This window comes from Anopheles stephensi, chromosome 3 (genome assembly GCF_013141755.1).
Source record: "Anopheles stephensi strain Indian chromosome 3, UCI_ANSTEP_V1.0, whole genome shotgun sequence".
NCBI lineage: Eukaryota > Metazoa > Arthropoda > Insecta > Diptera > Culicidae > Anopheles > Anopheles stephensi.
In genome coordinates, this window is record NC_050203.1 from 70,662,485 (window position 1) to 70,689,702 (window position 27,218).

At 43.4% G+C, this 27,218-nt stretch overlaps 3 protein-coding genes across 7 annotated transcripts in view; all 3 read right to left on the bottom strand.

Moving 5' to 3' along the window:
* Positions 1–126: 126 nt before the first annotated feature.
* LOC118512566 lies at positions 127–7,587 on the bottom strand. Of its 3 annotated transcripts, none has more exons than XM_036057159.1 (7): positions 7,362–7,587; positions 6,674–6,854; positions 2,176–2,268; positions 1,983–2,086; positions 995–1,775; positions 719–922; positions 139–641 (listed from the first exon to the last, which is right to left on the bottom strand). In XM_036057159.1, the coding sequence occupies exons 3-5, from the start codon at positions 2,255–2,257 to the stop codon at positions 1,563–1,565; spliced, it is 399 nt and encodes a 132-aa protein (XP_035913052.1). In that variant the 5' UTR covers positions 2,258–2,268; positions 6,674–6,854; positions 7,362–7,587; the 3' UTR covers positions 139–641; positions 719–922; positions 995–1,562. The 3 variants fall into 3 exon arrangements, with proteins under 3 accessions (XP_035913050.1, XP_035913052.1, XP_035913051.1); XM_036057158.1 differs by having other exon boundaries at positions 7,352–7,587; XM_036057157.1 differs by having other exon boundaries at positions 127–641; positions 6,674–7,587.
* On the bottom strand, positions 139–2,086 carry LOC118512565 (ankyrin repeat domain-containing protein 39). Its single transcript, XM_036057156.1, has 4 exons — positions 1,983–2,086; positions 995–1,775; positions 719–922; positions 139–641 (listed from the first exon to the last, which is right to left on the bottom strand). The coding sequence occupies exons 2-4, from the start codon at positions 1,113–1,115 to the stop codon at positions 400–402; spliced, it is 567 nt and encodes a 188-aa protein (XP_035913049.1). The 5' UTR covers positions 1,116–1,775; positions 1,983–2,086; the 3' UTR covers positions 139–399.
* A 4,706-nt stretch (positions 7,588–12,293) lies between the features above and the next one.
* Positions 12,294–27,218, bottom strand: part of LOC118512570 (mitogen-activated protein kinase 1) — a 56,219-nt gene continuing 41,294 nt past the window's right edge. For 2 of the 3 annotated variants that reach the window (XM_036057186.1, XM_036057187.1), the window contains exons 4-8: positions 24,178–24,288; positions 21,486–21,620; positions 21,122–21,238; positions 20,692–21,048; positions 16,965–18,105 (exon numbers count right to left, since the gene is read on the bottom strand). In XM_036057186.1, coding sequence (XP_035913079.1) covers positions 17,974–18,105; positions 20,692–21,048; positions 21,122–21,238; positions 21,486–21,620; positions 24,178–24,288 — 852 coding nt within the window. In that variant the 3' untranslated portion in view covers positions 16,965–17,973. Of the gene's footprint in view, positions 18,106–20,691; positions 21,049–21,121; positions 21,239–21,485; positions 21,621–24,177; positions 24,289–27,218 lie in introns of all 3 variants that reach the window. The other variant, XM_036057185.1, reaches the window with a different exon arrangement.

Sequence of the window (27,218 nt, forward strand, 5' to 3'; positions counted from 1 at the left end):
CCGGATGCTCTCCAGAGGTGGACGCAGTCTTAACCAGGTTTGTGGCATAGCTGTGACTCTAAGCTCAGCGAGTCTCGGAACATCTAGGACATCGTGCATACCGTCGAATACAAAGACACAGGTAAGTAGAGAATAAAATCATTTACTATAATTTTTCATTTATTATAACTTTCCTAGTACACACGGTTTGCTAAAGTCTAAAATCTTGTGTGGGTACAAAATAGAAAATTACCCTTGTGCGACACTCACATCATCACTCGCAAATCACAAATAAGCGCAACAAATCGAGTTTTTAAAATGGGACTTTTGCCCTTTAAAAGTAGTGCTCCCTTTAGTACGCAATTTATACGGGGAAGACAGAAGGTGTACGAAATGAAAGCTTTTCTTCAGGCCTTAATGCTATCCAGCCAACAAGTGTCTTAGCTGGTCCGAATCGCTGTGAGTGTTTCGCACGAGATCGATCGGTTTCTGGTTCCGCACGTCCTGTACATGGCAGAGGGCGGGATTTAAGCGTACAAGCAACTGACAGCACTGCAGATGGCCACCTTCGGCTGCCCGGTGTAGGGCCGTCTTGCCATCCTTATCCTTATGCATTACGTTCGCACTGTTTGCTATCAGTAGTTGAAGGATTTTGTAGTGTCCTGGTGATTTGGACAAGAGATAATAAAAAAAGATGGTTAGTGAGTTGATTGTGAGATGCTCTTGCGATGCAATTTACCCATCATTGCAGCTCGATGAAGTGCGGTAACGCCACCGTTCGTGACTTCGTCCACTCCGAGCCCTCGTGCTAAGAGTAAATGGCAAGCCTCGGCGTGCCCGCTGCGTGCGGCGTAGTGTAGTGCGGTGTAACCACAGCTGTCCCGGTCGTAAAGGTGTCCTTTGGTAATAAGCATTTCCAGGCGGTCGATTTCGTTACTCATCGCTAAAAGGAGGGAAACAAATAGTTAGGCAGGGGACTATTTTTTGTACAGAAACTGTGGGGAAGAGTAGTTACCCGCACTCCATATCCCTCGGTCAAAATCCAGCTCGCTCAGTGACTGTGTCGCGCCGACACCTTTCGATGAACATTTCGTGTGATCGTGAGCATCACGCTCGTTGCAGGGCTTCTCGGTCATTGCGCGAATGCAGAGACAGGTTCATTAATTTGGTAGCAAGCGATTCAAGTAGGCCGGAAGCTTCCACATCCCCTCATGGTCCACTGGTGTAGGTTGTGTTGCTATGAAACAGCTCTCCGTACTTTCGTACACACACTACCACGCAAGCGCTTTTTTCACGAGGACATTGTGCAGCAAGCTAAATTACAATCGATCGACGATTTTCACAAATGTTTGCAGCTATGGCTAAACGGAGTGATGATTTTGTGCACTCCCGAACCGGCTCAACAATCATCAGTACAAGGATTTTTGTTTTGGTTCGGGAGTTTTGTTGTGACGTTGCGTGACAGCTGTCATTTTGGCTGTCGCTCATTCGAATACAAATTATGAAAAACCGTTACTACCCGTACGAATATTCTCAGTATTTTTGGTACACATGCTGGCTGAACGACCACCGCACGGAACGTTTTACTCCGGCAGATCGATTTTGCTGTTCCCACCGTTGTAGTTGCCACCCTCGCGGCCACTGTTGGCCAGATTGTCTCGCTCGATCACGGCGGAGGACGTTTCGCTGAGGTACGGTTCGGGATCGCTAAACTCCTTCCGCATCGTCCACATGTACTCGTTGTAGTCTTGCTTGACGGCGGTGGACGAGGACGCTACGACCCGATACCCGAGCACCTTCGGAAGGAATACATGTAAAAGAGAATGCAATTTAATTGTCTTCAAGAGCGACGCATGAATAATGTCTAATAATGTCTCGCTAAATGTACCACATCATTCATGACCACTTGAAGCTGACCATGAATGAGGACCGATAATTGTTTATTCAGCAGACCACTCATTTGCATATCGACCGGGGGTCGGGATGACTCCCTCTACACCTACCTCCAGTGCCGTTAGCATCACGCACGGATGCTGCAGATAGACGACGGTGGACTCATCACTGTAGCCACCGCACGGGAAACGGTTCAGCTGTTCAATGTCGGCCGCTGCGAGTGGGAAATTGGAGAGAGAGAGAGAAATAAGAAATGCAATCGAACGGTGGTAGCAAGCAATGCGAATGACCGTAATTTCTTACCCTTCAGACCGGAAACGAGCACACGGAATGGATGCTTGTGACCGTAGGACGCAAGATTACCGCGGATGAGAATGTATGGCATCGAGAATCGATCTGTTGGGAATGCATTGGATAAGGGAGAGAACATTTGTTTTAATGACATTGAAATGAAGATTTAGAGGTATGGCTGTACCTCGCCAGTATGATAGAAGGTATATACATCTTCTGATAATGAGCCAGTGAGGCAAGAGAGATTTTTTGTCCGGTGCTTAGAATCCTGAGGCCTTATAAATTTCATACGTTGAAGAAATAGTTGGCAAGTCCACCATGCAACATGGTTTATAGAGGATATCCTATGATCAGTTTCGAATTAGGAATTGGCATAGAATGAGCAAAATGAAGCAGAAAAAGGTTTTGGCAACTTCTTTCTTGGCAATTTTTTTTATACTGATAAGCATACTTTATCGGAGAGAGCCTCCAAAATAGTTCCCTTTTTCGGCCAGATTGTATAATTCTTAGCTGGTTTTTTATCCAGCAGAATTGCATCACGCCTTCCACCGAACTTTAATCTATAAATATTCAATATTGAGCAGATGTTGTGGTTGTGCCAAGTGCAGGCCCACCTCGCCCTGTACAAACAATATTAAATTGCGTGTAAAATGTTGCACCAAGACTTGTTTACCTAACCTTGCTCTACTTTAATTCTGAGAAAGGAGATCATCATCTCCAGTCCCCATACCAGACCGGTCATTTTCTCGTATAAGATCTAAACAGAAATCGCTTCATGTGCTAAACAATTCGTCCGAAAGGGACCGTAAAATAGTAAACAACCGTCTATGAGGGAAAAATTCTGCAACATACAGCGAGCAGATCATTTTACGTATCTGGAGAGGTACATTATTCGTGCCTTTGGTCGAAATGACTGTTGACATTTTTTCTTAATGCAGTAAGACTATTCTGGCGAAAAAGAATCACCTTTTTTATTAATTTTTATTAGATAAAATAATGAATTACAAAAACGGGGAAGTAAACGCCTAAAGTCATGCAATACGGAGTACTAATGACTTTTGCGATAGGCATATCTCTGTGGATGGGGTTATATGAAGATTCATTAGCCCCGGACATTACCACAATAAACGAAAGAAAGTAAACAATAGTTGACTTTCATCGCAACTCTCTCCATTTCGCTCGATTATATGCAAAACAGGCCGCATACGAAAAACACCAGATAGAATCTAATTTAGACTACCTAGACATCCGCCTTCTGGACACACATTCCAGCCGTGGTGTAGCTATTCGCAATGTTTACGCTAACATCTCCGAAGCGCAAGGTATGGCATAGGTCTTAGGCCCAGTAAGCAATAAACGCCCCCAGCGGCTTCATGTTTCCATCTCGGTGCACATTTTTCGCCTCGCTCGCCTGTAGATGAATTAATTAGCGATTACTGCGCTGTTTTGTGGGTAGATTTTCTGTTGGTTTTGAAACCCACCAAAAAGAAAGGCATAAACTGGATGCATCAGTGAACGCGTGGGGGTGCGGGCGCCAAACACAAAAGAGTCATTACTGCTACTATCATCACAATAGAGAAGGGTGGTGGTGTGGTCTCTCTTGTCTGGGCTTTTTTTTGCTTGCTTTTTTTGGGCACATCAAAGGTCGATCCGTTGATCGTTTGACGAGCTCGGTTTGCTTGTGTTAAGTAGGGAAACATTCAACAGCTTCTTCACTTTTCTTTCTTGCATGAGTATAGGGAGGTATGGGCAACGATTGAGTAACTGGCTCTCATTCGCTGTTTGATGAGGTTTTATTTTGTTGGAGATTACGGAAAATCGGATAAAAATTTGCCAAAGTCTTAAAGTCTCTAGCGATGCACAAATTATTTTAAAATATTTTCCACACATTTGAAGCCCAAGCTAAACGTTTTAATCATACTCTCTAGTATGGTCTTTCCGGTTACATGGTTCCGGCGTTTGTCGTGACGGGAAAACTGCCGAAAGTGAAAATAATTTGAAGCTCCGTAACAAATGAGGAGGAAAAGAGCAACAGCAGCATAAATAAAACACTCCCAACCCAGGCCCAAAAGACAGGGGCCTGAAAAATGGTTAATTACACGCACGGCAGAGTGAAGCCAGCGTGGATGTAAAAAAATGCCACAACAAATATGATGATTTAAGTGTGAGATCGTGTTTGGTGTTGGTTTTTTGTTAGTGCATGAATTGAGCTTTGAATGTCTCTTTTCCCTACCCTTTGGAGGGAAAATGTGAATGACGCAATTCCGATGAGTCGTGCGTATTGGTCTCGTAACGCCTAAAAGTATGCAATCGTGGTTTAATATTTTTTAAGAATAATTTACGGGGAATTAAAAGGTTAGTTAAGATTACTTTAGGTCACCTCAGGTGTGAAATTCAAACTTTTCCCAGCCGTTATCTGATGATTGTCTACATCCAGGCGTGCCAATCCATGTTAGAACCTCGTCTTGAGGTCTTCACAGGAGGATCTGTTTATTATTTATTTATACATTTTTAAACAAGTTTTTTTTTAAATTAATTTCACACCTTAAAGGGATCCCGATTGCCTACAGAAACAATAACGTATCAATACGAAGCGCAACCACTTGTTGTTTCAGCGTAGAACGTTTCCTAGGGTTTTCCTCCTCCCCCCACTATGCACGTGTTTGCTTTCCCATTCTACCGGCAGCTGAAAATTGCCCTTTTTAAATATTTCACGGCAACCGGGGGTGGTAGAATCGATGTTGCATTCTCCCGGCAACGACCGGTTCGTGTGTGGTTTCACTTGCCGAACCGGTCGGTAGAAACGGCAGCGCAGTCAGTCGGTCAGGAAAAACGACCGAAACGTCGATAAAGGGGAAACAAACACAAATGCAACCCCACACCCCGGGGGTTGAGTCACAATCGCCAAGGAAACGTGCCATTAGCAACAGTTGTAAACTAAGAACGAAGTAAGCTAGACCTTACGTTCCAGGGTTTGGCAAGCTGGTGAAAGAGAAATGGGGTTTTTGAGTCGTGAATATCATACAGGTTGTCTGACAAAAACGCTTCGGGTTATAAAGTTTAGAAGATTATTTCATGAGGTGAGTGAGTGACTACAACCTCGAAATGCATCGGGCTGCCGTTTCTGGCTTTCCTTGATTTGATTGTATTCGTAGCTGTATGGTCAGTCCTGAGTTTAGACTCAGATAGCCCTGCATTAAGTATGGCAAAATTTTGAATTTTGAAAACATTGAAGCAAAACATAAGAAAAATATTAGTTCAATAGAGTATGGCTCCTAAACCCGAGTTCTATAAAACAAATATTGTTCAAATCACGCAGAAAAATGTTAACTACCCTTTGCATACTTATTGTATAATATGTATTAATGTGTCTCACGTATCTTCTGCTTTTGAAATCGAAAGGAAAACCAAACGTTTGCGTTTGGAAATTCACATGTTCTAGCTTCAAACTTTTCGACATAAAATAACTTTTAACATAACATTTATTGTAATATATAGTTTCACTGGATTATTTCTTTAAATCACTTAAAACTGAATCCCAATCCAGCCTTCAGTAAATTTCAAATATTTACTAAGAATTTTTGAGATACGGTTAGATCATTCTTTGAACCAAAAATGTAGGCAATACTGGGGCAAGCGCTCAATTTGGAAGGGCGCTCTGGTCTTCCACAGCTCCGGTCTGTATACGGCAGGAGCGGAGTTCAGATCCCATCCGGACCGTTTCCCCTAGCGAGGGGACTGACTATCCAACTTCGTGGTATCATTAAGTCTAGTAAGCCAGAAATGGCAGGCATGATCTAAGAGGTCGTTAGGTCAACAAAAGACAGAAACTGGGGATGATTTGAATTAAAAATACCTATATTACGTACATTAAGCAAACCTAAAACAAATTGCCAGAACTAGAACATTACCGGTGGAAGATAGAAAGTTTCTAGGGAACTAGGAAGTCCTTAGTGGTAGGAGTTTAGCAGCACAAACACTGTTAATTCAGTAGAGAAGCAGCACAAACACTGTTAATTTTTTTTGCGTAATGACCTGGTGACCTGCTAGATCATTATATCGCATGCTGGAGTAATAGTGCAGCATTATTTAAAAAAATAGTCATTACCAGTTCTTGAGACTAACTCAGGTTTTGAATATTTACGTCCCTAATAATCAAAACACCACATTGCTAACCCCTGACACCCTAGAACAAGACGTCATGGCGGTCGATCCAATCAGCCCAAAACAGTGAAGCATTTTCCTTGACTGATGATGCTCAGTGATTTCGCTCTACGGAGGTAATTAGTTTCGGCATTTAAGGTGAAACTCGGAATCCGGAAGGCTTCCTGTCTTTTAGACGGGCTCAATTACACCTTGCAAGAGAAGCCGTTCCGCTTTGATCCGGCCACTTTCCGTTTCTAAGCAGCGTTTGCTTTTTCCCTCTCATGCTATCCTTTTCCCACCCGAACGTTTCTATGTTTAGGCGGCACTGGTATGTTTTTCGGAAGGAAGTTTTTCCCATGCTTACTTGATTTGTCCTTGGAATAAAGATGTTTTCTTCCTGTGGCTGCTGCTGCTGCCTTCTACTGCTTGTTGTGTCCGGATGCTTTCCTTCAATTGTACTGTGAAGAAGCAAGCCTTGTGGAACAGTTCCCAAAATCACCGGAACTCTGCTTTATGTCACCGTACTTGCTGACACCAGCATGATGCTGTTTGAGACAGGAAAAAAGGCAAAACTTCCACTGAGCAGACTGGTCGATGCGTAGGTGTTGGCACCACCGGGACGATTGGGACGGATTCTTTTGGTCTGGAGCTAGCAATTGGTGGGCAACCACCCACAAGCTTTTGATGGAACTCTTCCCCTTTCTCTTGGTGGTGTGATGTTTTGCGATGGAAAGATGTCACTAATCACGACGCTGTGTGTGTGCGCGTGTTTTTCAGTGGCGCCCTACTTCCGGACGAACACTCGAAACGAGATCAATTACGGGAGAGCTCCAAAAAGCCCGGCGGAAGCGCGCGCGAAAGAACGGAACAGAGAGAACCGCGTTGGGCAAAGGGCACACGCACAATATGGCCTATCGAGGGTTTTTTTTCGATTTACGGTTGAGTGTTTCGCGGTCGGTGAGCCTTTGCCTTGGGCGGCTTTATAATGTTCACTTTGGTATTTGATTATTTATGAGTTGAGTTATTGCTATGCAAAACTTACAAACACGCACTTGTTTCGAAGAGTTTTTCTGTTTGCAACTTAATTCAGAGGGGCCTAGATTGATGTGTGTTTTATGTGTGTCCCAAACGTGTGCGGCCTGGGAACTACTGATGGAAACCGGACGATATCCGGACCCGAACGCGTCAAGATGGCAGGTAAACAACGACTACGGTGCACGACCGCGCTGATGTTCGGCAGTTGCGATGGCTGCACTCTCTCTTTCTCTGTCTCTATCTTTTTTCTCCTATTCGCTATCTCTTGCGTGCTTTCTCATAGCCTACCGAAAAGTAACCTGTTCACGTCCCACTTGTACAAACACTGTTGATGATCGAATGCCGCGTGCGCGGCCGTATGGTTACGGCATCATCTCTGTTTTTCGCACAATGGGATTTTGAAATTTTCGGACTAAAATATACTCAAATATAGCCTTTCTAATGGTTTTCCAAAGATCTATCTCTAGATACTGTGTATACAGATGGAAGTAAAAGTTTTTGAAAGCTGTTCTTTGGTATGTTAACATCAGGAAGCTTAAGATAAGCTAATCATGCGATAAACACAAAGTAGTAAAGTGATGCAAATGTAATAACTTGCCGTTTAACTGCGAATAATACGATAATTCCTACTTCAAAATTCCATAGTGCAACTTGCGCGTGCTTTCGGTGGTAGTGTGCGTGTCAGAAAGCTCTTTTCTCTTTCTCTTTCTCTCTTTTTTGCATTCGAATATTCCACCATAATTCTCTCTCTCTATACCACCACACATAAACCTATCTCTTTCTCTAGCTCTCTCTCTCCCACTTCGATTCATGCTTCATTCACAAAAAAAAACCATCATTTGAAGGTCGTCGCCTGCTTCCTTTGATCCCTTGACTGGTTGGCCCGGTTTCGCCCGAGCCTTTTGAAAAAAAAAACAGCATGCCATGAGAGTAAACAAAAGGTGTGGCTTTTTAAAGCTGGTTTACTACTGGGAATGGCGGTGGTCCACAATCCACTGACACTAATCGGCATCCGGGGGTCAAGTAGTCCTCAGCCCAGGATTCTCCACCAGGCGTGTAAAAGCATAAAAGGATAATCGTAATGATGGCGAGTCGTGATTTTGAAATGGCACGGGAGGGGGAGCGCTGCTTTTTTTTGTAATGTTTGCATGACGATGACCAATATACCGCGGTTTTTCGGATCAGTGAAGCACAGTGGGTGACGACATTTCGAAAGATGACATCATCTGAAGTACACAATCTGGAAGGTGCTTCTCGAATATCGTCTGCCAAATGTAAACAAAGAAATGCGCCACACTCCCATCAACGAGAGACGGTCAATCAACCCTGCGGTGAGTAACCGCGACAATCCGTCCGGAACAAATCAATCAACAAAGATTTTACCTGAGCTCGCGGGAACTAGTTTAAAAACCGGTATTATGCATGTCTCAGACGGCGTAACGGTGTAGCATCGGATGCATTGATGAATGTACACATTAGGCATGGATCTGGAGGGGGTTATTTAATGAGCGTCAGATTAGTAGACCGGGAACTTGTGGATAACAGCAGAAGCCATAAGAAGGTAATTATTGCTAGTGCTTCTTGGGGGAAAATATGCTCCAGCTTCTTCTTGGGATCGTTGAGGTTGAGCACGTCATGCTGATATGTGGTGTGGTCAATCATCTGATCAAACCATGTATCTCGAACGAGTTCTTCATCGGAGTCGTTATTGGATGTTCTTGATTGGTGGTTCTTAGTGGCTTGTCTCGTGCTGTAAACTGATACTCGTCTTCCCGATCGACCGATGGTAACAGTGAAGAAACACAAGAAGAAAACACAGAAGAAATCTTACACCTTCACCTTCTCTAGGTATGATTCTGAATTCTTCCCTGGCACAACGCCTAATCTAGTAGCCTTGTACCAGAATCCTCAAGAATCCATAGAGTGTCTCAAGGCTTGCTACGATGCATAGCCTCCTAAGCCATCGCAAATTAATTTACAGCGAGACTATATGGGTAACGAGTAAAGTAAGTATACGTCGAGGGATATCGTTGTTGAGAAATTGCTCAGAGAAAGCTCGGATAATCCTGGTCTTTTCACTCCAAAAGACCTTTTCCTATTTTAAAAACTTTCCCGCAAATCGATGCGTCGACTATTCCTAATGTTGATAAAATTACAGATACTAATTATAATTTTTAATTTGGATTTTTATTTAATTATTTATTTTTATATTTTGTTTGTGTGAGATGAGTCACCCTGTACGGAGTGAATTTAATATGAAAAAGCGACGAACCTCCTTTTGATTTCGAAACCCTCCACTCAACATCTCTTTTTACGGTATGGTATGGTGAGATAAAATCGATCCTTCGTGATAAGAAAGTGATAACCAAATCACGAAGAAACGAGCACACAGTATAGACGACTGAGAAGCGAATGGAAATGGCGCTGGAAAGGATGCTGAAGAGAGAAACAGCAGGATGATGCTCACGTTCGGTGATTGGTGCGATCTCCGATGGCACACATTGATCGTGCTGATAAGGCACAGTGCTGTGCAAAACAATCGCAGTTGCCGTATATCAGTGAAATGATAAAAACAAATGACAATAAATATAAGGCTAAAGTCTGAATAGATGCCCCCCCCCCCACTCACGGACACTCATGTTTGCAACTGAGTTACCCTAAAGGGTATATTTTTCAGACTTTTTACTGTAAGTATTTATTTATTTATTATTTTTAATTATTATAAATAATTGTTACAATGATTTCTCACATTTTTGCTTAACTTTTACCTAAATTTAAGGAAACTCAGTAGCGAAAAGTGAGTTCCGTGAGTGGGGGGGGGGGGGGTGCATCTATTCAGACTTTAGCCAAATATAATTTAGTTTGATGGTTTGTTTGGAGTTTGGTAAGAGAGCTTTGATTCTAGGATAATTAGAAATAAAATTAAATAAAATATACAATACAACATGAATGTAGTTTTAAAACATATTTAAGAAGCTTTAGAAAAGTTTTCAAAAATAAAAAGAAAAGAAATTTGATTGATGAAAAACGTTCCTTAGAAAATTCTAAATACGATGTTTTTAAATTTGGTATATTTGGTGTAAGTATTAAACATGAACATGTAGTTGTATAAACACTAATCTTCACTGAATTGTACTGTACTAATTGTATTGTACTGAATGAATAGTTATCAGCTTTTAACAAAAATAAAATTAAAATTAAAACTAAATTAAAACGAAAACGAAATTTAAAATAAAAAATTAAATTTGAATAAAATTTTTAAAATCCCTCTATTTGCGCTAATTGTGTCCAATACTGTAAACTGGCGACTAAGAAAGAAAGGGAAGGCACGTCCGCAAGCTAAGTGTCCTCCTCTGATAAGGCGTTCGAGTCGATGTGACAGAAAGGGATGGAGAGCGAATCGTTCGGGCCGCGTACGATCGGTGCCACCTCCTGTGAAGGATGATCTCCTGTTACCCAACGGCCGTATCAGGACCAGCCCGAATGTCGTCGTGCCCGGTGCTTGATCGTGTAGGAGGGAACGAAACGAAGCGAACGCCATCGAGCATTCTCCTGTTACCTCCAAAATTGGATGCTCTCCCGTTACCCAAAACTGAACGCCCGGTATCGATTGAGCGTGGCAGCGCACAAATTCCGGCTCGGGGACGGTTCGATGTAGCCTCCCTGTTTGCATGCGACCCTGGTATCGGAGAAGGTGAAATTGGTCGAAAAAGCGCGTCGGTTCGAGTCGGCTCGGGAGATCGTCGTCCGTTTTTTGTTTTCGTTTGCGCTCGGCGCGGATTCGACGCGATGAAAATGAAATTTTTATTTCAAAATTTAATCGGTAATTTCAACATTTTAATTTCATTTTTCAATTCAATAAAACTCAATGTATTTTTCGTAAAATTTTCGATTCTTTTATTTATTGGAATTAAAGAATAAACGACCGTTTCTCTCAGATTTAGCACGTTTCTCAACGATGTTTTTGGCGTGTTGTTTTTAAGTTGCTTTTAAATGTTGTGTGTCATCAAAATCGGCAAATACAATTTAGCTAAATGTACTTAACGTGTAACAATAAAAAGATAAAAATACAAACCTTTTAGTGCCATAATTGCGGAGATATTTCACAACTATTACCGACTCCAATCGAAATGGTAGCGTACTTGAGTATGATGTGATATTTTTTGTGAAGAAAAGAGTCAACTAGGAAGAATTTCTCAACTTATAAAAACCCCCATTTCCAATTCTGGCTTGCTTTTCAAGAAGTCTAGCCTTTCCATCGTATCTCGCCGTAGAGTCCTCTTAGTTTGAAGGACCTGGAATAGTTATTAAGGCCTCATTTTCCGAAGGACTTTGGCAATTAAATTATAGCTTTTTTTTTGTAAAATAACTGAAATTTTATTTTAAAAAAGCTGAAGCCTACTAAGATCGATTGCGTTGTTAGAACATGTGACGTTGACAACCGTCAAGGACTGCTACGTTAGTTCAATATCTGGCGTCGCCAACAATCGCCTACTAGATCGACTACTATCGATCGAACGACTAGGCCTACTAGATAAAGAGTACTTGTCGTTCGAGGTTCATCTGTCAAAAGGCCTTTTCGTAGAAAGAGTCTGATCGTTCAAGGGAATGAGTACGATCTTTTATTTCAAGGAAGGAGGGCAAGGCCTCCTAAGATTCGTATAAAAGGTCAGCAAGAGAACAGTTGAAAGTTATTTGCGTGAGGACCTCTTAAGTCCTGGTAAAAAGCCTTATCACAATGCTCCGGAGCTTCACTGCTTCCCATGTTTAAGTCTCTAGAATTCCCAGAGAGATGATACGGATTTGCTTAATAGAAGGATTCTTCTTCAATCCTCCAAAGCAGAGGATGCGTTCGGATACCAGTTTCGACCTTAAGAAATTACCCCTCTCTGTCATCGGTTGAGCTGGTCCCATCGGTCGAGCAAATTTCCATCACACACACACCACACTTCTCTTTTGAAGTACACTATTCTTTATTCTTATGTGTCTTGTCCAATTGAAAAGATTCGATTTTTCTGCTCGATTTGCATCCCTCCTGTCTGCCTTCTTTCCTTCCTTCTCTTCCCTCTCTCTCTCTCTTTCTTCAAATGTATAGAATGTGTTTTGCTGGTTTGAAAGTTTAGAGTTAGTGTCTGTGAAAGATCATTTGGGGTGTGTGGGGTAAAAGGATTTTCTGGGGTTCCGAGCGGGAAGAAGAAGAATGGGATATTTTATTATGCTTAATAATGACTGCTGCTGCTCCTGTTTGTTGGTTTTGTTAGATTCCCGGCGCGTACAAACACATCCTTATCCCCCATCCTTATGGCTTCGTGCTATCGTTGTCCCTCGCTACTAAGAAAGAAGTCTCGTAGGCAGAAGTAGTAGTAATAGTAGTAGTAGCGGTAGTAGTAATAGAATCGGTAGTGTAACAGTTGTACTACTCACGGGTCTAGCTAAGAGCTTGGGCTGTCTAGATCGAGATAATCTCATCCGCTTCAGTTTCTGTGTCGTCCTTCAATTAATTTACGTTTTTCTTCTTTTGTCCGAAGGAGAGCAAAAGGGGTAGAAGTGTCCTCCTCCCGCTTACGATAAAACGGTACGGTTACATACACACACATACACATGCACGAACAATATACACATACCGGAACAGTACACTATCGGGTGAGTGGCAAATGCCCCTTTCGGAGTCTGCTACATGCTTTGCTCTGCTGACTGACTGCTGCCTTGCTTAACAACATCGAGAACGACGACGGAGGAGGAGATGGAGACCTTACCACACCTCACCTCAGTGAGAGGTGGTTGGTTCCCTGTGATGAAGAATACAACTCACTCCCGCCACTTCCTCCGTTCCTCGTTCGCCGAGTGGTGATGGGCTTTTTGATCTTCTTTTGGTTTCTGTATAACACACATACATATCTATACCTATATCCTATTACATTACGCGTCCCACCTACTTCTACTACTCTACCATTCTCTCTCATTACTTGTACAATTGTTTGTATGTATGTATATATGATTCTGTCCACTTTCGACGCCGCTCTTTATCCTTCTCGCTTCTCCTTAATCACTTAACAAACGATCAAGAATATTATATTTAATATGACAAATTTGTTTCTGCTTCTGTGTGTGTGTGTGTGGTTGTGTGTTTTTAACTTTAAATCCAAGGGAAGATGCCGGTAAAGATCTGCTTTTTTTTCTTCGATTAAACGAGTTTTAAAAATTACACGCAGAAGAAGAAACACGTCCATAAACTACGTCACATTTTGTTTTGTTTTTTACAGTTTTCAAAGTACTCTTTCCACTTAGTACTTCTCGCATTGATCCGATCGATTCGTCGGAGAAATTTGTGATCGGTTTCTTGCCACCTATCTTCTTTAATACACTTTTTTAAGCTTGCTTTGAGTTAGTTTGATGATCCTATTCCTATACTAAAGAATGCTTTATCTCACTAAGGTAATATTATTTAAATTGTAATATCTCTCCCTCTCTTTCTCTCTCTCTCTGTTCGCTCGGTTATCGGTTTTGCTTTTTGGGTTCGGTTTTCATTTCGCCTATTATGCTCTGTTGTTAAACGTGTTAAACATAGCAACATATAGTTGTGGATATATGCCAACTATCCTTCAGCCTGACTCGAACCGGATCGGACAACATGTATCCGTACAAGAGAAGAACAACAACAAAAAACACACACACATACATATACACGCATTCGAAAAAACAACACACACACTCGGTACGGAAGAACATTGATGTAACAATTAGATTTCGTGTGTGTGTGTGTGTGGCTCTGTGCTTTTCTGTGTGTGATTACATACGATATCCCGGAACGATCGAAAGAGTGCGATGTGAGCGATCTTTAGCCCCCTCTTCCAGGAAACACCATGATATATATGGGCCACGCGTGCTTTACAAATTTCGTTACGATACGAAGATTGCCACAAAAGAAGAACATTTATACATTCACAAAACAGATCGCACAGATGGGTGTGCGGTGGAGTGATCGCACCACCGATCGTGCTCAAAAGGGAAGAAAAGGAACTGATTATTTACTACACGATCCATTTCCATGTTCCTTCCCGTTCGTTCTCCTCGTTTCGCTTCCACACAAAGCTCATGGCCGCCATTTTGTTCTTTATTGCACACCTTCGGAGAACGAAGCGGAGCAAGAAACTGCATCCATCTTTGTGATCTTGTTGTTCCGGAACGGGGCACAATTGCAGGCCCGGAATTGCAGTCAATTAAGTACAGTCTGCCTTTGCACGTGCTCCCGGAGAACCTTTGCACAGCGGGTTTTCTACATTGGGTTTTTGTTTTGTTTTGTTTCATCCTATCTAAAAAGTCTTCTTAAATCAGGGCCCATCCATCCCGTCGGCTTCTTCAATGTCCTCCTCTAGACTCCTTTGTCTACTAACGGGCGCAGAGCGGGATTATTAGCATTTGTTTGTTTTTTCGAATTAAAGTGTTTGAAATTTGCAACTAAATCATAGCTCAACTGCACTACGCGTGGTTGCTTACAGAGCATGAATGAATAATGTTCAAATTGGCGGAAGAATTTTAAACAGATTATGCATAACTTTTTCACTGGGAATTTCAGAAGGAATATACCGTGCCGGGTTTAAGGATTGTATTGAACATGTCAGAAGGCTGTCCTACTAGGAGATGTAAGTTGTGAGTTATGAGTCTCTAGGCCAAGTTCGGGGATCAAAACCGACTTCTACGACTTATCTGCTTGTAAGAGAGCCGGATCGTCACAGCTAGTGTTGGGTAGTGAGCTCGAGAGATACTGCGAGGCCTCGCCTCAATGAAATGAGGGCTCTGAGATCGCTTTTCCCTTTTAAGAACGTTGCTCCGCACTCTTCGTCCTCATGAGATACCTCTTCGCACTCTTCGGCCTCTTCGTCCTCAGCGAGTGCGGAGCTACCGGGAGGCCTCACCTCTCACATGTTAGTGAGCAGTTGCCCTCTCCTCACTAAAAAGAGCTACTTGACCCAACACTAGTCACAAAGTGCAAACCAAACCAACCAACCGTTCTTCTGTTTGTAAGAATAATTGAACGATCCAAAACTTGAACCATCGAAAAAATCCAATCAGCCCCCTGGTTCATCTGGCGTTCTCACAGAACGGTCCTAGGTAAACTCATCGTAGGAATCTCAAAGGAATTGGCTGCAAATTTACACAAGCTCTTCTTGTGGTCAAGACTTCCGATTGCCAATGCCCGTCATTAAATTAATATTGCAGTTCCTAACAATCCAGGGACCTTTATCTACCCTCATCCCCAACGTTCTCCTAGTCTAGCTACGCCTGAATGAAGTCTGGAGAGCTGAAAAGTAGCTGCTCAAGATCACCCGGGGAAAAAGCTATGCATAACCCATCGAAAACATTCCCAACTAGTGATGGACAATTCATTCGAAGCCTGTAAAATGAGTAGCTAATGTGTGTGTGTGTGTGTGCGACAGTTTCAATTATCTACAGGCTCCATTTGCCGGATTCACATTCATATCTCTCAGACTTTCTGGTTTTTGTGGCGCTGTTTTGTAAAATAATTTCCTACACTCCTTTAAAGTAGATCCAGCTTTGTTTCTCTTCTTGCTTGCTTGCTTCCTCTCTGTTGGTTGGGTTTGGCCAGTTGAACGCAATTTAGATTAATTTCCCCGGATTAAATAACACCTCGAGCGGGTTAATTTGCATGTGGTTTAAGGTTGCTATTTTTTTCCTTCTCTCTCTCTCTCTCTCGCTCTCCTCTCGTCGTGGTCGTTGAGAATACAGCAGAGTGTCCACGTGTGTGTGTGTGTGTTAAATAATTTAAAATAATTGAGCAGCGAACCACAGCGGTGCAAACACAAACAGTGCATATTCATCAATAACTGATGATGAGGATGAGGATGATGGTGGGAAACGCGATTGGGAACGATGAATGAGCGCTGCTGAGCCATTCAGCCACCCGCGGGGATGGGGTGGTTTCGAATGTTTTCGGTTCAATCTCTCGGTGCAGCATTTCGTTTTTCAATTAAATCGATCAATTATAACACTAATCACATTGTACGAAGCTTTACCGGGCTTAAAAAATTAAAAAAAGTGGCTTACGACATACATCCGGCTTTTCACCCTCAGTAAAATGGTCTGTAGCCTACTACGTTTGTGGGATTAATATTGAGCTGTTGTAGCACCAAGGTATTGGGGTTGAGGGAACAAACTTAATCACCTTTCTCGATTAGCGTTCGGGCGCGGTCCCTTTTTTCTTTTTTTGTACATGAGACGAGCTTAAGACGGACATTGCGATACAGTGCTGTTGCTGTGGGTGGCGTTGAAATCTGGCACAGAGAACCAAGTTGGCTGGCTTATTAGGGAGATCATTTGACTATAATATTTTGGGCATATTTGAGGGCATAATAAGCTCCGTGTTGTAGATGGATTGAGCTTCTTTTGGAAGAATCTCAATTTTGATTCTTTTGGCCCTTTCCGTTGTTGCTTCATCCTGTGATATGCGATACCGTAACACTTTAACTAATACATCTGTACAGTGGATACATAATTAAAATAACGTGTTTTACCTCACCCCCCCCCCCCCCCTAAAACTCATTCTCTACAGCCTTGCGATCGTAAAGTTGTGTGTATGGGTAGGTATTTATACATATATATATTAAAATAAAAAAAAGGATGTAGTATATTTTGCTAGCGTTAGGAAAACGAAATTGTACCACCTAATCCAATAGATACGTTACACAACAATCACAAACAACAAAAGGGGCCGTTGCGTGTTGCGGATATACTTTTGATAATGCGTTGTTTTCTGCTTCTTTGGTTTCCTTTTCGAATGGAAAATTGGAACCCTTGCTTAAGAGATAATCTCGTGTGGTGTGTGTGTGTGTTTGTGTCGCTGCAGGATGTAGTAAAAAAAATAGCTTATCGCGAGTCGAACGATTTAAGGCCCGGTAAAAACAAGCACGGAAATTCAAATTCAAATGCTTGCACGAAAAAATAAAACCGCTTTGCAAAGGTCCAGCACAACGGTCGTAACAAAAGTACGAACCTAAAACTCACAGCATTATCTTCTCTCTTTTTATCACACAGCACTACAACAACACGATGCTTTTTGGCTGTTGTGCTTCACATTGCTCTAGCTTTCTCTGTGTCGCAGAGGGCTTCTGCTTTTTTACCTTTCTTATCAGTGATTGTAGAGAGAAAGAGCGAACAAAAAAACGTGGAACGTGGGTTCCAGCTGTTGCCTTGCAAGTGCATCACCAGCAACAAGAAGGAGATCGTTAAAGGTTGGCTAGCAAGGCCAATCCTTCCCGATCCCAAGACGTGTACCCCCTCTGGGGTTTTTTTCCCCCAACTGCTTCTCTTTTTTTCTTTCTCTTTCTCTCTCTTTCTCTCTTTTTGTTTACTACATGAGCTACTTCCGTGTTACTGCATCTGTATCTGTTTGCCGAAGCTTTTGAAGGGTGTGGTGGTTGCCCCCCCCCCCTCACAAACACACACACACGGGGGGTACGTATACTGAACTACTGAACGGCGGTTTTACGATTCCGCTGGTACTAGGTGTAAGGCTAATCGCAGCAAGCGAATCGCAACGCAGCCGATGATGATCAGCGTGTGCCTGGGGGTGTGCTGTCCATTCCCCGGGTTAGAAACCACCGCGCGCGCTTACATACCGCCCGGCAGGTTGTTATCGTTGTGGTTGAAGCGTAGCGTTTCGTCGAAGATTAATCGTTTCAGCATTTCCTTCGGAAGATCATCCAGCTCCATCGCGATACGGAACGGTTCCTCAGCAACGGGCTAAAGATGTTCGAGGCGGGAATCGGTCCGTCGTCCGGGCAGGGCGAGTTTATTCATTATACGTGTGCCACGCGTTTCCCGAGCCGGGCCCGAGTTGCAATGAAATTAAACAAAAGAGATGCAAATGATTAATGAGCGTAGGTGAAACATGGGGTTTCGGTTGGGAAAGTTTTGGGGCGTTGGGGAAATTGTTACTTCCGGTTGGGAGGATAATAATCAGGCTGCAAACATCAACATCGCTCGGAAAAGACCCTCGGAGTCGCCCCCGGAGGTGTTCGGATATCAATCATTTCCGTTTCGTATTCATCACAATACCACGGCACGGTACGGGTTTCTTTGCGGGCTGACCTTCACTGGATAGTTTTGGTCCTACATTAAGGGACGGAGGTTTCCCCAAAAGAAAAAAGGTTGCTTGTTGCTAAATTGAACGTTACGGACTACGGCAGAGGTCAGCAAACCTTTCGCAGAAGTGAGCTTGTAGTGGGAAAAAAATGCTTCGGCCGTTTGCCAATAGATGTCTTCCAAGGGGTGTTAGTCGCTCTTGCATGAAGCACTAACAAGGCTGGCATAAGGAAAAATGAACAAAAACATCCGGTTCTATCATGAGTAGTGACGGGCAAAATAAAGGTTTAGTCGGAATCGATTCCGGAGCGCTTCGAATTTTGCAGAATCGATTCCGAAGAGCAGGTTCGGAATCAGCTCTGGGAACCGATTCCCTAATCGGATCTGGAACCGGATGCGGAAGCGGATCTGTAACCGGATCCGGAATCGAATCTGGAATCGAATCCGAAATCGGAACCGATTCCGACTACGGAATCAAAACCAGGTAAGTTCCGATTCCGAGCCTGTGGAGCATAAGATTTAAATTTTTTTTCGTATTTCAAGTTCTCAGAAGCGTTTTGGAAGCTTCTGCGTTTGGTTCAGAAATTCTTGAAATCATGAGATAATGCAACACATCCAAATCGTCAGAAACATAACTCAAAGACGACATTTACTTTGAGCGTACAGTTTGTGAGGAAAACGATGTAAATGTTCAAGAATTTGCACTTCTTTAGCCATCCTTTCACAACTGAATCGTTGTTTTGCTCTCCCTGCCATACAGATCAATTATTTACATTGATTTTGTTCCATTATTAACAAATTTATACATTTTGCACTTCGATTTTGTCGACCTCTGCCGAAATCGAACACTGAGCACACCACGACTCGGTCCAATCAACAGTAAATTGTACATCCATTTCGTCAATCGAAAGAAATTCCGATCCATCGCGAACCGGCAACATTCCGAGCAAATGTAATTACCGATAAAAGAAGCCCATGCCTGCAAATTTGCAGGCCAACCAAACTGATTGCAGACACCAGAGCGGCACATCCACAAACCAAACTTACTTGCTTAACTTTTACTTCGACTTGCGCTCACCAATCCCGCTCGTCTCGCTTCAACTTCTTCGGCACACATTCGGTTCGGACCGGGTAGAACCGATTCAGTAGCAAAAAAGGACACCATCTTACATGGCCCAAAATTCACCGTACAAAACTTTCCGCTGCACACTTCCAGTCGTCAGTTGGACTTTTGCACCGCCAGCAGCGAATTTCTGCTCAACGGTTTTGGTGTACAATTCAACAACCAACACCACACATCATTCGCAGTCATTACTTTCATTTGCATCCTGGCTTCCAGTGAACCGACGGATTTTCCTGCGAAAGCAACCCCGAACGGAAACCGAAGGAAGTTAATCATTGCACTAATGGGATAATCATGACCATACAGTACACACACTTTACGGACCATGTGTGCGCTTGACGTAAGTGTGGCGCTATCACGCTCCTTTGATGAAATGGAATCGGCACACAGAACTCTTGCAGTACGTGCTTCGGAAACGGGGCAGCCCGAAAAACCTCACCACTCACTGTGCTTCCGATTGAGCGTTCTTTTCGAGTGTGATGTCCACCACAAGCTCCACACACGAATGTGTTCTGAAGCACCAAGTTTCCTCGGTTTCGAAAGTCTTCATTGCACCGTTAACGAGACATATTCATGATTTCAATGGCAAGGATTCTACACGAATACAATTAACGGACACCGATTATGGTAAGCCCGTCCGATTGGGACCAAATAAAAACGAAAGCAATTTACAGCGTGGAATTAAACCGACGATGCTTTGCTATTGCACTGCGATTAAACACAAAATTGTGAAGCTGGTTGCCGCTATAACCCCGGTTGCATTCGGCATGGGGCAAAACTGTTCTGCCACCAGGACGACGGGTTTTCCACAAATACAATTATTTCCATTTGGAGGCGTAGCACAATTTAAACCCTCATTACACACTTGGCTGAGCTGTCGCACACTAATTTCCATTCTAAAGGGGGTCTGCTACCAAGGTACCATGCGGAAACGGTGAAATGGGAACGTGCGGTATCAATCTACCTACATGCGACCGCGCATCACTGTCCAACCGACGGTGGTTGCCCACATATACCCATACACACCCTCGGTGGGCTACGAAATGATTTCGTTATGTTCCTTTTTACTATACAGAAAGAGAAAGAGAGAGAGAGAGCGAGCATTTGGCCCACTTACTTACCTCATCATCCGGATCGTAGTATTGCTCCAGGTAGGGATGGGCCAGGGCATCCTCCACCGAGATGCGATTGTGCGGATTGAACGTGAGCATTTTGCCGAGCAGATCGAGCGCATTCAGGTCCGCATTCGGGAACAGCCGGGACCAGGGGACCTTCGGTTTGTACGGCAGCGACTGCAGGTAGCTGCGTGCCTTCTCGTTGATGATGCATTCCAGGTCCTCCTGGGACGGTGAGCCGAGCACGCCAAGAATGTGGTTCAGCTGATCGAGATAGTGTTTGCCGGGGAAGATGGGCCGATTGCTCAGCATCTCCGCCAGTATGCACCCGACCGACCAGATGTCGATCGATTTTGTGTAGCCCTGTTGGAAGTTTCCGATGTTAAAGCTTGGTTACTATTTGGCCAATCGAACCGCTGGGGAGACGCAACGTTACCTTGGAATTGAGCATAATTTCCGGTGCCCGGTACCATCTGGTGGCGACGTACTCCGTCAAGAAGCCGGTGTGATCGTGCTCGGGATCGGCTACACGTGCAAGACCGAAATCACAAATCTGCGAATCACAGTTAACAGACAGTCGGGTAAGCAAGCGTTAAAATCTCAGTTTTTTTTGTTCCATTCCGTGGGTTTCAAAATGCACGGGTGACTCCCATTACGAATTGAAATGTCAGCTTGGTTGACCTATTTATTTCAGCAGCGAAACATCTAACCAGATGCGGACACTTTTTTGTGTGTGTGTGTGATAAGTGTTTATTTTGAAGCCGTGCTGCTCTCACCGGTCTGATAGAAGCCGGTCTTACCTTTAAATCACAAGTTGTATTCAGCAGAAGATTGCTGGGCTTCAGATCCCTGTGCAACACATTTGCCGAGTGGATGTACTTCAGGCCACGAAGTATTTGATACAGGAAATAGCAGATATGATCATTACTTAGTCGCTGTAAGAGAGAGAGAGTGAGAGAGGAACAGCAAGAGTTGTAGAGGAATTGATACTTTAAATCGTTTGATATTGAAACGAAGCAATGAAATTCATTTTAAGAAAATAAACATTACTATCTTGATGAAGGGTTGAACAGCAGCAGCTAGTCAAACTCTGCTAATAAGAGTTAAAAATATCTCCACGCTCACTAACAACCAGTTCATTGCATACCTTAAGGCGTTCGCAATGGCAAACTAAACTTCTGCAATTTTAACCGTGCATAATAAAACCGATACTAAAGCTACAAGTTGAGCTGCGCCGTGAAACCCTAGCTTTCTAGTTCAAACAGCATCCTTCATTAGAACGGAGAACGAAGCGTATTTCATCAATAAATAATCACTCGGCAAGGCAATGCCTGTTTCTAATGGAGTCGTCGTGATGGTCGTCTTCCTTAATTGATTTTGCGTGAGTTAAAGCGACCGGTTGCTTCACAGGGTTTGATATCCCCTTCAAAGATGCTGTCGATTGATTAACCCGCTTGAACCACACCGCCATCGACACTTTTTGTTTTCGTTCGAGCCAGTAGACCGGAACCGGAAATGAAGGACGCTGCACGATTAGATTTTCGGTGGTGAAAGGTTTCGCTTTACTGGTATATAGGAGCCAGAATAACCGTAACCTAATACGGCTTGCTAGATAAGGGTCATTTAATCAATCTCTCCGCACTGTTTAAGCGCTCTATAAGGACTTTTGCTCATCCGGCAAGAGACAAGCGAAAAAGTTAACAATTCTTATTCCTCAGACTGTGCAGCTTTTTTCAAGCTGCAGGACAACACTTGAACGGAACGCAGGACACAAAGCGTGATTCATTAAAAATGGAAATCCCGCTCCGAGGCCAATCAGCCTTTTGAAAAGGAACACACCAGCTCAAAACGCGAGTGCAAACGCGTTCCGAAAGCAAATGGAACATGATAATGTTGTCATGCCATTTTCCTGGCATTTGTTAAGAGATCGCGTTCTGGGTCATGCCGGACTTCTTACCGGGGGAGAAGCTTGGATAGGAGACTAGAAAATAAATAAATTTACTTATTCACGCTGTGTGTCAAAGCAAATGTATTCGCGCCCGAAAGCGTATCGCGCCGCACCTGGACATAACCGTCCGCGGGGAGACTTCTAAAGACATTCGCTCGACGCCATCGGAGCCGAGGAGTTCATTCCGATGTGAAGTTCCGCCTAATTGAATTTCAACACTCCAAACTGGAATTTTGACTAGCAACTCACATTGGCAGCTTAGCCGCTGATGAAGTCTCGCTTCGACTTCAGAACGGACACAGTGGGAAATAGCTGAACTGGACAGCATATCTATATGTATATTAGAATGTGCCAGCCAGTCGGCTGATGCTGGCGATGAAACAGACGCAACCATGCGCGTTCACGCTGTGGTGCTTTATCAGGCTCCTGCTATTCTCCGGCGAGTTCGATGCTGTTCGAAACTGGGTTGGCATCTGACAGCAGCAGGAGGAAATAGTCATCAAGTGTGCCACTGACACAAACCGGGGAAGCAGCGATTATTAACCGTGCATAAGGACGGGGCTCACAAAGGACAAACTGTCAAGCACATTCTTGGTTGTCTTTATGCGACGAGGGTCAAAAGTTACGGGAAGCCCTCTGAATCAAAGCCGGACATAATTAGCAACTATGTTAAAGTGCCGCCAATTAATGGGAGCAGAACGGATTCAGCGAGAATCCTTCGGGTGAATGTTTAACGAGAGGGGAAAATTCTAAACTTAACGGCATACTTGCTGAAACTACTTGACATTTTCAATTCGAGGAATTTAAGGGCGAGTGAAACCCGTTTTTGAAATAAGGTACTCAGCTCACTTGTTTGTCAGTTTATTGTTGCCGACGTAAGAAAGGTTTGTCGGAGCTGCTAGCGTTAAAAGAAATACACCCAGAAGCTAGTCAGACGGTTTAGAGAGGTAACCTTATTGGATATTATTTGATTTCTCCACCAAAAATGGTTTGATGGGATCTACTAAAAATTATTTACTATGATTTATATGAGTTATATGAGTATATATTCATATATAACTAAGACAACTTTAAGGATGTAGCTCTATTTGGTATCCAAAAAATGGGACCTTCAACAAGAACACGAGTGATTGTTTTATTTACTTTAAAATTTTAAAGCGATGAATATCCACATTCTGCTTTAGGTATCCATTCGGCGCTCATAATGAGCACAAGATTTGCTAAATATTTAAAATGGTCCATGTAAAGAGGAGCTAGTTGCTTCCTTCGTGGAATTCGATGAGTTAGATGATTGATAGAAAAAGTTGTGAGCCGTAGAGAAAATTTACATTCATTTTTGGGTTTAAAAATCCACGAGGGTTCCTCCTCTAGGGTTGATTATCAGCAAAAACATTCCTTATTAATTTAGAATTATGATCAATAAAACATATCTTCATGCGCATCGTTTTCTAAGGAATTAATCTAAAAACCATTCAGCTCATTTGCCTACATTTAGGCGCTTTTGAGTAAATATTTTATTTTCGTACGTGCCAAACGTTTCTTACCTGTGTTTTTAGTAGTTTGTATAGATCAGTCTCCATTAAGCACTGAACAATATATACATCTTTCATCTGGTCTATACTAGGCACCCGGAGGATATCTCTTATGTCTATTATCTGCAATAAACGTGAACGAGAAGAGAGTCTATGATTAGAATCGATGGAATTATACTTTCAGTAAGGTTAAAGGTGGAAAACCATCAGCATCCGCCCGTCAGCAAATGCATGCGATGATGATTGAACACAAGCAAAGCGTATGTAAGAAAATGCTTATAAAAATATATATAAATAACACTACAGCACTACAGCGACCCCTGGGTCCAACGATATCCTTGTTGGACGGATCCCATCATCGGATCAATGTGTGATTGCGCAAAGGATTCCCGGGGCCTGTGTGCTGGCAAAAAAAAAAGAAGTAAAATCATTCCACGCTCTGTCGCACCCCGGCAGGGATTCTGGAGCTTTACCGGAGCTCGAAAAGATAAACAAATCCATAAGCCTGCCTCGGTACGCTCGATTCGCTTCCAGTGATTGGCCGGTGGTTGTGGGCCAGTTGCGAGTGCTTATTTTAAGCACCAGCGGACAAACACACACACACCGGAACACGGTAAAACTGAGTACGGTCATTTTATTGGTATATCTCACCGGAATCCAGCAACAACCGTACGGGTCACTCTATATCGCCCCGCACTTCATCATCGCCAACACGAGCACACTCTGTGGCAGCATCGTTTCCTTGTTCCTCTCTTGGTGCCGCCGCGCCTTGCTTTATGCTATGAAATCGACTCGTGTTTCATCATTCAACCTACGTGGAGGCTTGATCCGTTCTCGGGTGCACGGGTTTGAATGGAAATTTTGTACCGAGAAAAGATGTTGCCCCCAGGGGCAACGGCAACCCAGCAAAAGCATGAAAACTTTCCGCACCGAGGTTATGCAGGACCTCGCAGAATGTTGTTGTGCCTCGTTACAGGCCACGGTCTGCACATTGGGCGATTGAACGACAACAACCTGCGGTGTCGAACTTTCTGAACCTTGCGCAACAGTAGCGAAGTTGTTTTGGTTCCTGATAGCATGCATCCCTTTCTTATGATATGAGCAGATTGCCATGGACCATCATGAGATAAAAAAAGAAGCAACAGCAGTACAGCTTCGCCGAAGAACACACATCTTTCATCCCGGCACAACAACAAAAAAAAATAGGGAGGCAAAGGTAAAACTTGAAGAATTAACCTCCTGGTGCGGAAGTTCATAAACATCACTACCTTAAGCAGCTAGTGTCGGCCAAAATTGAGAAGCAATATCACGCCGACGTTAGCTGGCGATGGTTTCCTTCGCACACAGCCATTTTCCTGGAACGAGACCAACTTCCCCATCCAGAGGATTTGCTAGAAAAGAAAATGTACTACTAGATAAGTTACAATGCACGAGAAAAGCAGGGTTGATGTGCTCATCACACACGTTCCACGGCAGTGAAGTCTTTTACCGTTGCCAGCAAAGTAAAGCTATTTATTTCCCTGTAACACAGCTGCCATCACACCCCGTGCCATAAATGCCGCACGATTGCGCCCGTACTGATGAAGGTGCCGGCCAAGATGCACACGACGGGTAGGATATCATGTCAGCAGGAAATAGACAACGCCACACCACAGCACGGCAGGGTTCATATCACATCATGAACCCGGTCAAACAATTTAGCTGGTGCCAAACAGCCCTAGTCGAGGTACGGTGCGCTCCCGAGGGCTAAATCAAGACGGACTTGATAGAATAAAATAATCTACTAAAATGACTTCTCGTGACGGCCACGATACATGAACATGATAGCATGATAGCACATCGGCCCGGGTATGTGTTGTACCTTGAAACGTAAACTGGGAAATAACATGTCAAGGTAAAGCGATACGCCTCTCGTGCCAATAATGGGTTAGTGCCGGGGCCGATTGTCTTATTGATCAGCCGATGAAGACGTGGCTTAACTGCTCATATCAGCCTTGCGAGCTATACCGCGGCCTGAACTAATGAAATACCCTGCGGTAGGTGTTAGCAGAGAACCGCGATTAGATCGTCTATGTTTCTACTAGAGTATATGAAATATTCAGAGGAGATACATCAACTAATATCAACTGCAAACTGAAGATCTGAAGATCATTTCAATATCTGTACCGATTCCTCAGCGAAGGCTCCACAGTTTATTACGACTTTAAAGTCACCTCCTGAAGTGCTAGAACCTCCAATAGAAGTCCATCGAGATTACATTATTGGTACGTTGAGTCGTTTAATTCCCGCCAAATTCTGGCATTAAATCACAATTGTGTAACAGGTAAATATGTACTCCACTCAGCTTACTCATGCCCCCCGTACCACAGTGACTCAAATTAAACAGCTCGTTCAGTTTAGACCGGTTCTCGCAAGCGCTTAGTATTGTCCGATATGGGCCTTCTGCACTGATAAGACCAACCAGCAACATCAAATGGGTTGAGTTGAATTGCTTACTTGATCTTACCTTGGCTAAAGCTCACCAGCAAACAATGGTGTTTGTATGATATCATACGCTCGATAAGGGTTGCAATTGTGTGGGCAAATCGTGAGCAATCGAACAAACATACCAACAAAGTCTTGTGACAGCAAAATCTTGAGCAACTTAGCTTGTCGAAAGCAACAAAATCTAACAAGTCTTCTCGGCTGGATGTCGACAATATGTCCCTCTGGCTTGGGGGGAAATTAAAAAAAAAACTTTCGGAGACATGTTCTCCGGCCAAAGTAAAACACAAAACCGATCCACCGTCGAAAGCTTCATCTTTATCTCCTGCGGGGGACCATGTTTCTCGAAGCACCAACCAACCAAAACCAACGCATGATTGACAACTTTCGGAAATGACAGCGGAAAAATGTACCTCCCGTAAGGTATACCCTTGGATATCCGGTCGCGGCTTCGCACTGCGTCTCGTCGTTTCGCTCACTCTCCTAGTGTCTCCAGGAAACGATTTATTATCAATTTTTATCGTCCATCGAGAAGAAACAAAAACCGACAGATTAATGACCGCAGCGAT